The sequence below is a fragment of the Solenopsis invicta genome, chromosome 6 (genome assembly GCF_016802725.1).
Source record: "Solenopsis invicta isolate M01_SB chromosome 6, UNIL_Sinv_3.0, whole genome shotgun sequence".
NCBI classification, from domain to species: Eukaryota; Metazoa; Arthropoda; class Insecta; order Hymenoptera; family Formicidae; genus Solenopsis; species Solenopsis invicta.
Window position 1 is genome coordinate 6,587,138 of NC_052669.1, and position 13,328 is coordinate 6,600,465.

Genomic DNA, 13,328 nt, shown 5'->3' on the forward strand with positions numbered 1-13,328 from the left:
GATGAAGCCGCCCTGCTTTCACTCTACGCGCGCCACACAGACGCAAGCAGGTGTACACACGTACATCCCCCCACGAGGGAGTGGGAGAAAGAAAGAGAGAGAGAGAGACGAGAAGCGGTGCTTTCGAGTGAACGAGCGTTGAACGCAGCACGTGTACGTGTACGCGGGCATGTGTGTATGCGCGTACATAAAGGGTGGCTGTGGGAAGCGCGGAGCTTAATTACAATGATTAGATTCTTCTAGGATTTGGGAGCGAACTTTCTCTTAATTGAAATGCTCGATGCACACTAGGTTTTTTGATATCAAGCGACTGAGAGACAGCCGTTCTTTGGCCTCGTTTTGACAGTGATCTCGCTTTCGGATCGCGATTCAACAATGGAATATTAATAATATTTTACTAATTATAATAGAATATTAAAATCTGATTAAAGTTTCCATTCACAGCCTGATTACTGAGACATTTAATATAAAACGCATGAAAGTGCGCTAGACGTCTTGCGAGAAGAATCCTTTCTCCAAGATGATGTCAACAAGGAATCTGTCGTTAAATTTTAGATCGAAGGTTGCAAGACACCCTGTATATGAATGAAGTCCGGCGCGTAATTTCTAGTATACATGGCAAAGGGGAAAAAGAAAAAACGAAGTCTGGAAAAATTTATCCATGCGGACGCGACATTTTTATCGTGAACATGCCGGAAATTAGCAATTGCACACGGTGCACATGGTGCATATAATCAACGCCTCATTTTCGAGATTCTTTCTTCTTGTAAATACTAAATGCCCCCCCCCCCTCTCTCTCTCTTTCTCTCTCCATGATCCCTATTATTAAAATTTATTCAAATAAAAATATTCGCGATTTATTAATTTATCAGAAATGTAAATAGCTGTATTTTTAATACTTTAATACGTTCGTAAAACTTCAGTCTTGTGTTTCTGTTACGTAATGTAAAATTTTGTTAAATAATTTAAATACAAAAACGAAGTACCAATTACAATCAAATATTAAAATCGCATGTTTAGTTCCGTTAAATTTTTATCTTCTTAAATTAAAATATTTGTGTTTTGTTACAGGGCACACGTTGAACGGCCAACCATTGCTGGAATTCCCAATGTCGAGCGGCGAACCGGCATTGGAGCCTCTGAGAATCAAAAGGGCCACCCTGTGGGCGAGAGTTGAGCTCAAGCATGCCCATCACTATCAGCATCATCGTCACAGTCAGATAAACCAAAGAAATATCACTCTCTGGGTATTTAGGGTGCACTGTGGTAATACGACGCATCTCCGAGGCAAGGTAATCCATCTCTCAATTAATAATTATTACAAAGATTCCTTTCTTTCTTTTCGGTCCTAACTTTAATTAAACGCAGCCAATAACTCAATATAAAATCCAAAAATGTTCTCATCTAACAATCGAAATATTTCTCGCAACCGTATTGACTAATTTGGAAAAAATATTGCTTCAACATCCTTGACTCTTGGCACACATAGAAAATGTAAAAATAACATTAATGCAACTATACAGAATTATTATACTACATTAGAACAAAGTTCCCTTTATCTAAAGTGAGCGGTTTAATCTGCAGGAACTCGGGCAACACCTAGAGATGGTGACATCTCTCGTGGTGAACGTCGGCCAGCTCGGCTGGCAGAAATTCGACGTGACGAAGGTCGTCAGCAGATGGTACACGACGAACTACTCGAAAGATAAACTGACGTTGCTTGTCGATTGCAGCGGATGCGGCTCGCACGTCCACGTATCGACCTTCGACGGGCACTCGCCGCACGTTATCGAGTCGTCCCTAAATCCGAAAGGTAACTCCCGATGAAAGTCTCGAAAAATTCGAAAAATATTCGCGATAGATTTATTCATCCATCAGTCAATGAAATACCGGTTATTTCTGCATGATTCGCGCAATTATTATTACGTTCTTTAATTATTATTTTTTAAATTATTATTTTCTTTTATATTCACTTTTGCAAAATGATATTCACGGCCGACAGTTGTAACTTTATGTTTTACATGTAAGAAGATAAAAATGTCGATTTTAACTGGATCAAATAATTGCGAAATCACTAATTATTTTATTCGAGATGATTGAAGCATTTTGATCAATTTGATCGATCGCATCGTCGAAAAAGATTATTAGTCCGACGATTTGATCGATCAAGCAAAAAGTTCTATGATTATTTATAACACAATAGTTATCTCGATCTCGCATGGGGCAAGCTATAATTGAAATATTTTCTTTCAGGTGATCACGATCCAGACAGACCGTTTCTAGTCGTGCGTACAGATCCAGCGGCCGCGAAGCGCGTTAGGAGACGGGCGATCGAATGCAGCGGCGCGGTAAGGGGCCAATGCTGCAAGCAAAGGTTCTACGTCAGCTTCTCTCAGCTTGGGTGGGACGATTGGATTATCGCTCCTCAGGGGTGAGTAAACCGTTGCACAAAATAAAAATAATTCCTGTTACCCATGTATTTCTAACGGCGATCAAATATCCAAATATTCGAATATCGTCTGGATTATCGTCGTAATGCGAATAATGTACCAACTTGAATGCCAATAATAATAAATTATCGAGCGATGTATATTCCCCAAAGAAAACATCCTAGACATTTCGAGAACTAATGCATACTCTCTAACCAAGTATTGCCAGACGGACTTGATACAATTGTACCAAATTTGATACGTTTTCAATATCTAGCTCAATTTATTTACGATATTGGAAGAATCCAATAATGTTTGATCTAAATGCAAAAGCAGCCATTTCATTAAAAAATTTTACTCAACGCAAAAAAATTATTTAGGTAAATAATAATTTATTTACATGCAGTAAAGTTAAAAATTTCTTAAATTTTTTTTCTTAGCATAACACTATATTAATATTCAATAAGAAAATATCTAAAATTACATAAAAAATATTGAGTACTAAAATTCTGCTATAATTGATATTTTCTTGATTTTAATTTTTTATAGATTATAGATTAAAAATTTATTATTTATTAAAATTTCACAAACTACTTTTTTAATTAGAAGAATTTAATTTTAAGTTATAAAAAAATTCCGAGTCTTTTAAAACTATGTATTACTCACATGTACATTTATAGTCATGTATGTGCACATGTGCAATTAAAACACATTTATGTTATAATTTTTTCAATAACTTTTATATTAATTATTAAAAATTTAAAAATGTGTAATATTAAATATAATATATTATCATTTATAAATGCGGAAAGTGTAAAAAATTCCGAATAAAAGGGACACAATTTTTTTATACATTTTGATTCAATCTATTATATTTTTATTGTTCAATTCGTATGAAATATTTTTTGTTCTGTCAACACTGCTGTCTAAATCTCTCAAAAATTGCACAAGTTCAATTTTCACTCTTTTAAAATGACGTTTTATTTTATGTGATTTAAGGGGGTACAAACATCGTTATCGATAACGTTAATGCGCAAATTCTATTGACAGATACTACGCCAATTACTGCAGAGGAGACTGCGCGGCTGGTCACAGGACGCCGGACACATTTCTCAACTATTACACCCACGTGATCGAGGAATACCGGAAGATGGATCGGCTGGCTGGCATGCAACCGTGTTGCGCGCCTCTCAAGTTCTCGCCTATGTCGCTTATCTACTACGGTCCGGACTCGAATATTATCAAAAGAGACCTGCCGAAAATGGTGGTGGACGAGTGCGGTTGCCCTTAAAACTACGGCAGGGAGACGAAAGAGCACGCTCGCGAGAGAAGGATCGTCGTGCTCTGCCTTGTATAAAAAAAAAAGAGGAAAGAAAGAAAAAGAAACGGTTCGCGAAATCTCGTAACCGCGAGCTGTATCGGACTCGGTCCGATAAATCGGTCCCAGAAACCGTCCGAATTCCGCGAGATTCGTCTCGCATTAGAAAAACGGGAAAACCGGTGATCCGCGAGCCGCGAGGGCGGGCTTTCCTGAAAACCGCCCGAGGGTAAACCGGTACGCAAAGATAGTCAAAAGAACTAGGTAATTTTGCTAGATAAACACGCCACACGTCGGTGCGATTGCGCTCCGAGCGTGATTCGAGCGCGTGGTGATAAAATAAAAATTGGCCTTTCTATATATATATACAAAATATAGAACGGTCGGATACATAGAGTAGATCTTACCGGTTGGTAATTTGTAAAGAAAAAAGGAGGAAAGAAAGGAGAGAAGTGAAAAGAGACACGGCGTCTCGGTTTCAAAGCGTCGTTTACAATACGCATATAATATATTTATCTATATCCCTCCGGTTTATTTGTACGCGATCGAAAAAGGCAAGGAAGAGGCACGCGCGAGAGAGTATTCAGAGTCGGTATTCTTACCCAAGAGCTTAGTTTTTCTTTATTAATTGCGTGACGAAAATGAGAGAAAGAGAGAGAAAGGTAGAAAGAATGAGCGAGAATGAGAGAATAATTAAAACGATTGAAAGTAAAAGACGTGACTTTTACGATTATAAATATATGTATATATGTATATATATATATATATATATATATATATATATATATATAAATATAAATATAAATATATATATACATTCTCGGACGCATACATACACACGACGTGATTCAACCGAAGTATAGAAATATCGCGTACGGAAAGCGCGCGCGCGCATTAAGTATAAAGACGAGAAGGAAACTCAATCTCTCTAATTGCCTTGTTTTTTATGCAAAACTTATGAAAGTATCGAAAGTAACGGTTGAAAAAGTAATAAAAATGCTATTTAAAAGTCTAAAAATATACATATATATATATTATATATTATAAATATATAATACACACGTACGCACGCACGCATACGCAGCTATTTACACCGACACACCTATAACGCATAAGTACACATAAATCCAGTGTGCCGGGGTCGGGGTTGAAGACGAAACACGGGTGGGACGAGAAGTACCCAAAGTTCAAAAGATGCTAAAGAAAAATTATTATTATTATTAACTATATTAGTAAGCGTAAAGTTGGCCCCAAGGACTATGACTGGAAATAAAAATGACTGGAAAAACAAAAACTAGCAACTTTGAGTAGAAAAATCAGTTAAAAAACTGGTTTTTTTTCTTTTCCACTAAACGAGACGCGCTTTGCACGCGCTATTTGATTTTTATTTTTTTTCTAAATAAATTGCATTAAAAACCTTCTATTAAAACATATTTCTAATTTGGCAATTTGCTAGCTTCACGATGATAGCTGCTCATGAAGTCAGCGCAGCAAGAACCAATCAGCATCGCGGAAAAGCGATAATAATTTGGCAACGTAAAAGCATATAAAAAAGGCTATAATTGTCTTTCTGATGTTTAAATAAACTCCTCAAAATCTACACAATTTTTAAGAAATATGCATTGAGAAAAAAGTTATCAGTTTGACTAAATTTTTCAACTGGATTAAATTTTTCCAGTTCAACTCTTTATGTATTTGACTTAAATACCTAAAATACTTGAACTTCAGTTTAAGCATTAACATATTTAACTTAAATGCGTAAATGTTTAAACTGAAGAAATTCAATCAATTGAAAAAATTGAGTCAAATTAACAACTTTGTGTGTCAACTTTACGGTGTCTCTTTTAGAAAGCAATTTTTTTATTCAAAGTTTCTAATTTTTTTCAGCCATTTTCATCTCTATGATTTGTACGGGGTGTTGCGAGCGTGCGTGTATTTCGACGATTTTTACAGACGGACACACCGACAATTCGATAATCCGCAGTACGCAAAAGTATACACGACAATATTCGGCACGCACACTCGTGCGTCCGATCTCGTAACGTTTAAGAGCATTTTACAATTTTTCCTCAATCCAAATGGAAAAAAAATATACCGTTGTACTACCGCTGATGTAACGAACTTCGCGAAAGCCCACTGGAATTCGTACGAATTTTCGCCAAAAATACGTCCAATTGCGAGCTACGTTCCCAACGATAAGATCGTCAAAAGAATTAGAAAATGGGAAATTACGAGGAGAGAAAAAGTAAAGATACGCGTGAGATAATTGCAGGGAATAAAAAACAATAACGCGACAATAAACGAGACGCGAAAGAGGGAAAAGATGCCTTGATCAAATTGACGACAATTTTCGAGATGGTGGCACGCATTTCTTTTTCCAAAACAATTCACTGAACGCGTCTTAAGAGATGCGTTCGCGTGATTTACTATTCCAAGGCGACGCGCGCGATTACACAGAAAAAAAGCTTGATGGAATATAAATGAAATTTTTTTCGTGGGAATGTCACGTTCGACCCACGCAGCCTTACTGGGCCTTATTAAGGTATCGTCGTACTATTATTAAATTACTATCAAAGTAACGATAATGCTTAAGTAATGAAACAGCGGAGAGAAACAACGGCGAATGTGGTGTGAAAAGGGCAAAAGGGTGTGAACAGCGCGATAATTTATTCGATCGACGATGTAAAGGAAAGTGCAATGGGCGCGAAAAACGGGTCGTGGAAAAATTCGTGGTGAAGAAGAGAAAGATGAGAGGGTTGCACAATTCGCCCGCAAAAAGGTTCGAAAGTATTTAAAAAAAAAAAAAAAAAAAAAATAGAAGAAATCGAGTTGCCGAATTGTCCATTTCCTCGGTACGATTTTCGACTGATCTTTTTTCTTTTTTATTTTTCTTAAATTGCTGGAGCGATGAAGTATGCGATGGAGTATGCACGTGCGAGAAAGGTAGAAGAAAGGTCTGTGTGCGGATGTATGTGTGTTGAGAGGGAAAATTATAAATACGACTAGAGACATTCCGCCGTTCAACTAGAAAAAAAAAAAAAAAAAAAAACAAGAACTACTTGCGTCCATGGTGCAGTTTACGAATGACTTTAAGCAAAGCGTATTTCTAGCACTGTTAAGGAACATTTCTTCGAATTCCTCTACTTCTTCATCTTCTACTATTATACTACTACTTACTTCTTTTTTCTACTTAATTCCTTTTGAAGGAAAAAAAAGCTATAAGTGCGTACAAGTCTTGATAAAAGAAAAAAAAGCCTTTAACAAGCTCAAGGAGTGCGTTTACGACCATTGTACCGATCGTAATGTATAAAAAGCAAAAAAAAAAAAAAATAGATAAATGACGGTGATGATAAAAATGATACTAATGATAAAAATAATACTGACAACAATAATATTAGTAATAACAGTAATAATAATATTAATAATAATGATGGTGGTAATATTAATAATAATAACGGCACACAACAACAATGATAATAATAATAACAATAATATTAATACTATTAATGATTATAATGGTAATATATAACATTACTACAAATATTACCAATAATAACAAAATAACAACAGCAACAACAATAACAGTACTAATAATAATACTTATTAATAATTAACAGTTAATGCATAACAAAAATAATAATAAGAAGAACAATAATATATTAATAATGCTAATAATAATAATAATAATCATAATAGAGTACCAATAATATAATACTAAAGATATTGATAATATTCATATTAATAATACTTTAATGACACAAAAGGTAATATTAATGATAATATGCGTAAGGAAAACGGAGTGCAGGCATCAAGGCTGAGCCGACGAAAGTCTACCCTCCTTAATTTAAGAACGAACTCCAAAGGAAGTGAGAGGTATTCGACGCTTTGAGTCACTTTGTGATCGTTTGAGACGCTGATCTCGTCGACCGATCCGACGGGCGACGATACGTCACCTTCTCGACCCAGTGTGCATAAAATTTAAACAGGAGAAAATGAAAAGAAGAAGACGATGAAGAAAATCAAATTCATAATTCCTCTCGTATTATCGTTCCTGACTTTATATAGATCGCTTACGTGTTACTTGCGCGAGAATAATAAACGAAAAAGTCACTATCTCAGTATTCGAGTAGATTAACCCACTAACTAATTAATTAATTAATTAACTTAAAAGAGAAAAAGGAAAAACGGAAAAAAACGTCTTTTTTATCTCTCTCTTCCAGTAATTATCCGCTAACTTGGAAGGTGCGATGGTCGCCGCTCTGGATGCGTGCGACGCCGCGGAAAATACACACGACGACGCGATTTGACACTCTTATATTGCACACTGACTTCCGCGAGAGAGGAAGGATTTCGGTGGAAGATTTTCGAGCCTCGAGAAGATGCGACCTGTTGCGATTGCGTCCGCTTGCGCCGGCGGAACGACACTTCCCACCACGAGCAAACGCCGCGTAAAGATATCAATCAGGCGTGCGGTCGTCACACCGATCGACTTCGGAAATTCCGGATTCTGGACCGAGGAGAGACCGTTTCTCGGATCAAAATTTCTCCCTCTCGCAAATCCAATCGCGCTCAAACGACGTAGGGAAAATAAAATCTTTTACAAGTGTTTGCGAAGAAAGACACCCACGCAGCACGCAGCACGCTTTATCCGAAGGACGTCCCTCGAACGCCCCATGGACGTCCCTCGAACGTCCCACGGACGTCCCTAGGATGTGTCTGCGCTGTGTGGGAATAAAAACGCGCAATTAGCGAATATGAGTAAATTCGAGCAAGTGCCCTTGCACTTAAATGCCTTTTAGCGGATTCTCGTCTCGGAGCTTAAGTCGAGTCGCGCAGTTTTGCGTTTAGCGGGTAGTAAATAGCGAGTTTCGGAAAGTACTGATATTTATTAGCGCGCAGGTGTTCTTAGCGTACACGCGTACACGTTCATCTAACGATACAATTTCGTAGTGCAGGTAAAAGTGCCTTAATAACGGTCCTCCACGAATACGAAGCGAATTCGTTACGCGAATTTTCTCCGGCCGCTGACCAACACGAGCGGATTATTTTGCGAGAGGATCGTCCGAGAGATCCGCGTGAAATTTTGTCTGCGAGATTAACAAATAATTAGAATAACACGATTGTCGCGAGTCCAATCGGTTTCCGAAGTCGACCGAAAAAGAAAAGATTTCGCGTGACGCTTAGAGGCGATCTTGAGTATCGAACGAGATGCAAGATGGAAAACGATTGCGCGTGCGTATGTGTATGCGTATTTTGTGTGCGTTGTGCGTGTGTGCGTGTATGTACGCGCGCATGAAAAAAAATAGAGAGAGAGAGAGAGAGAGAGCGAAGGAAAAGGAAAGAGATAAAGGCGAGAGCAGTTCATTGTATCCTGCAATATAAATCTAAAAGACGAAATTCTACACAATGTAATATATACTCCAATATAATTACACAAGTATAATTTAAAATATCAATATGCAATAATCCTCGTAATTTATATTTTAAAAATACAGTCTGTTAAGTAAGAGCGTGGTCGATCTTATTCACAAGTGGTAAAAGTATCGCTCTTAATTTTTTGTGAGCCGATAGAGGAAACCTCTGTCTTCGATGCACTTTGAAGAAAGATTCAATTGTTGTTGATCTTTTGTAAGAAAAGCACAAGCGCCATGAGTGCTAGCATATACGCGACGCGCTACGAGGCTGTGTTTCTGTGCAGCCATCCGAAAGATCCGAAAATGTCTCGAGATATTATATGCTTGTTGAGATTGATCAAATTTGTTTGAAGCTACTATGCTCGTATAGAAGATTCGTCAGTAAAAATTACGTCACTAAAATCTCGATTGGTGTTCCAGCTCGTACGCCCAAGCGAGTCACTTTTTCACATGTTTTTCATTTAACAGAAGTTTCTTTATTGTACTGCGACATTTCATGCCATGAGCACGGATATGAGTTCGAATAGTTACATACGATATACCTAAACTTTTTTGCTTCAATCTCGTTTGTTCTTGACGCAGTATTAGACCAGGATTCCGCAAAAACAAATTTGCGATCATTCTATCGTCTTTTTTCTTCGATTTTCCTATCGATTCACGTTCCGGTAAATCATCGACAACTTTTGTCACCTTATATCGCTGAACCCACTTCTGCACGAATTGTTTCGACTTCCCCATATATTGTACAGAAACACAGCCTCGCAGCGCGTCGCGTATTTGGCACTCATGGCGCTTAATGTGTTTTTCTTAAAAAAGATCAACAGCAATTGAATCTTCAAAATGCATTGAAAACATAGGTTTCCTCTATTGGCTCAGAAAAAATTGAGAGCGATACTTTTACCAGTTATGAATAAGGCCGACCACGCTCTTACTTAACAGACTGTAGGCTTCGACTTGAAATTCGGAAAATCCAGAGGTAATCGGAAGCGAATCGCTATTTGCAACAAAACTGATAACGTATTGTGCGATTAGGTTTAGTTAACGTATAGGCTCCGAAAATGCGAAGATATCACAAAACAAAATTTCTTTTTAACTGCTACACCCAACAATTCAAGCATGGCTGTAATTTCGAAGATACCAAATCGCAAAGATTGGCATTTAACAAAGACAGACCGGTGATTCTCTAAAAATCGAGTACGCAAGACACTTCGTTGTATATAAATTAAGTTTACGAGGAAAAAAAAAGAAGGGAGATAATGGGAGAGGAAGGAGAGAGTGAGCGAGAGAAAACGGAGCGAAAGAGGAAGCGGAATGTAGCGACGTTGTACTATCCCGATAGGATAAACGCGTCAAAAGCGAGTGATACAAAAAGAGAAAAAAAGAAAAATCATGTTCTCTCATCTTCTCGAGTTCTTAGTTTCTTTCGGCACGGGCGTCAGCCGGGGAGAAAAAAAAGAGAGAAACAAAAAAAATGTGTGTCGGTGATTTTTTCGCGTTCGGCGAAGATTCCTTCTTTCTTCCCGTCGCATTTGCTGCAGGGTCAACGCGTCCGTTGCGAGATATTAATTATATATTTCAAAAATGGATGCAATTCCGAAATAAAAACCCCTTAAATATGTCAGATGGTTGCAAGTTGTTGATTCCTTAAAAAAAAAGAAAAAAAAAGAAAGAAAAGATTGCCCGATTCCTTTCGAATATCATCCTTCTTATCGATAAGTTTACGCTGTCCACTTTTTTGTTTTATGCGCATCACAGACAGAGAGACTTTCTCCATGTTTTTAATCTTCCCATAAAAGTAAATTTAATATAGGCGTATTACACAACTGCCGAATCTTGAGTCACAGACGACAATAAAGATAATTGAAGAGTTGTTCGAGCCTTTCTGTTCATTCTTTCTCTGACGGTGCGATTCAACTCACGGCAATAATTTGTAAATAAATTACCAATCAACAGTTCGCTTATAATTGATTTGTATAATTATTAGCATAAGATATCGCGTAAGTCATTTTATAATTCGAAAATAATTTCGAGCACCTTTACTATTAATATAAAAATATATAAATCTGCATAAACTTTCTTCGAGAATCTATTTTACTTTTCTCACGTCGTTTTATTTCAATAAAAATGTCAATATCATTCATCCTCTTCGCGCAAATAGTGCGTTTAATACTAAATTGTTTTTAAATATCAAATGATTGATATTTTATACTAGATATGATTATTAATCAACATTTGATATTTAATTCACCTATAAAATTATATTTAAAGAATAGATAGACAATTAAATTATTTCTTTCGAATGTGTAATCCGTTAAATATTAATTGTAAATAAATATACTTCTTATTATATTGCCAATAAGCGCTCCCCCCTCCCCCTTTCAGAATTATTTCTCATATAAAACATACGAGTTAATTTGATATTATAAATATTTAATGTGCATAATTCAACGTGAAAACGATTAATTCTGAGATAATTCCGAGATTTACATTCTAAGTCTTTATTTTTCGTGCGAAACCTGTCGAATTATATTACGAGTGCAAGAAGTACGCGTGGCATTCTTTCACAAATGGTATTACGCACGCGCTAGATTGTTAAAACGCTATAAACTTCATGAAGAATTAACGCGTACGAAACGGTGTACGAAAAAAAAAATAAATTTTTGTATTTCGCGATTTGTAGAGAAAAGCCTGAGAACTACCACGAACGTAATTTAGCTGTAAATTAATTACGTTGGAACGCATCCATGTCCATAAAATGTGAATATTGAACAACGTAGTCAATATCTATAAAACCAGTAGGTAATATCCAGTAGGTAATTTTGTGCTAGAACACTGAGAGAAATTTTTTTTTATGAAAAAGATACATACAATAACACCATATATTTTGATGCAAACATTTGTTCAGTTTAAAAAAAATATTTATTTTTGAGTAATTTTTGAATAACCGATATTTTATCTTAGTATATAATTTTGTATTTTTACATTGTCTACATTTATACAATGATTTTACAAATAAGCTAAAAATATTATTAAACTTAATTAAATTGTTTTCTTAGATTAAAAAGTGTGATCATCTTGAATATAAAAAGTCAACAGTAAATATTTTCTAGAACTGCAAAAATAGATTACTTAATTAAAAATTTTTTCATTTACATTTTATTTGCATAAATATTTCAATTAAAACATTTTTAACCCGACTGCAAGTAAATAAACTTAATTATCAACTGAGCACATATTTTTTTTTATTAAATAGAATTTTTTTGTTTTACAATATTTTTTCTCTTAGTGCAAAAGTTGTGCCGTAAATTTCAAGATTTTATGGATTATTTACGTATTGTTTACGTAATATTGTTTGCACAAATCTTTCACATAGACAATTTAAACAATGTAAATTATTATAAATTGAATAACGTAATACAGAAAGAAGTACAATTAAATTATAAGGTTGTCGATATAGCTAACTTTAGTATTGGTAAAATAAAAATATAATATTAAAAATAAAAGAAGGAATATAATTTTCACTATTTCTGATAAAATCGGAAATCTTCTGTGAATCATTGATTATCGTTTATATACTCTAGTAGCATTTTCTGCAGAGTAAATTGTCTAAGTACAGTTTATTGCGGCAGAATTAAGTCAGATATTTTCAACAATTATTATCAATACTTATACCTTGTTGGCAGTCTGCCAGCAGTCTGCTTGCAAGATTCATGTACTGTTTGTGGAAATAAACTGTTTGCAGATAATTGCTGCAGAAATTGAGCTAGTGGAGCAAATTCTTCTTGCAACTGCAGTTTATAAATTAGTCTGCTAACAGTGTGTCAGAAGCAAGTTAAATAGATAAAAACGAATAACCAATCTGACGTCTTTGTCTATTTAATCCACCTCATTCTTAGACTATCTACAGGAATTACTTACAGGATTTATGGATATTGAGCTCAAATTGTGAAAATATAAACGTAAAAATACGCAAAGAAAATATCATTTAATAAAATAATACTTACCGACAGCAGATCAATTATTCGCGCGCGTTTTCTTTGTCTCTATTTAATCCACCTCACTCTTGGACCATCCACAGGAATTACCTACGGAATTTATGGATAATGAACTCAAATTGCGAAAAAATAAATGCAAAAATACTCGAGAAAAATATCATTTAATAAAATA

General features: G+C 35.6%; 1 protein-coding gene and 1 long non-coding RNA gene across 2 annotated transcripts in view; one reads left to right on the forward strand and one right to left on the reverse strand.

The window, feature by feature from the left end:
- LOC105194243 overlaps positions 1 to 7,089 on the forward strand; it is a 34,277-nt gene extending 27,188 nt beyond the window's left edge. Inside the window, exons 2-5 of the mRNA XM_039450474.1 lie at positions 1,072 to 1,292; positions 1,585 to 1,813; positions 2,254 to 2,431; positions 3,480 to 7,089. Coding sequence (XP_039306408.1) covers positions 1,072 to 1,292; positions 1,585 to 1,813; positions 2,254 to 2,431; positions 3,480 to 3,720 — 869 coding nt within the window. The 3' untranslated portion in view covers positions 3,721 to 7,089. The remainder of the gene's footprint in view (positions 1 to 1,071; positions 1,293 to 1,584; positions 1,814 to 2,253; positions 2,432 to 3,479) is intronic.
- The window catches only part of LOC113004102, a 58,121-nt gene that overhangs the window by 43,187 nt on the left and 1,606 nt on the right, over positions 1 to 13,328 (reverse strand). Inside the window, exon 2 of the long non-coding RNA XR_003268839.2 lies at positions 13,166 to 13,246. This is a non-coding gene — a long non-coding RNA (uncharacterized LOC113004102). The remainder of the gene's footprint in view (positions 1 to 13,165; positions 13,247 to 13,328) is intronic.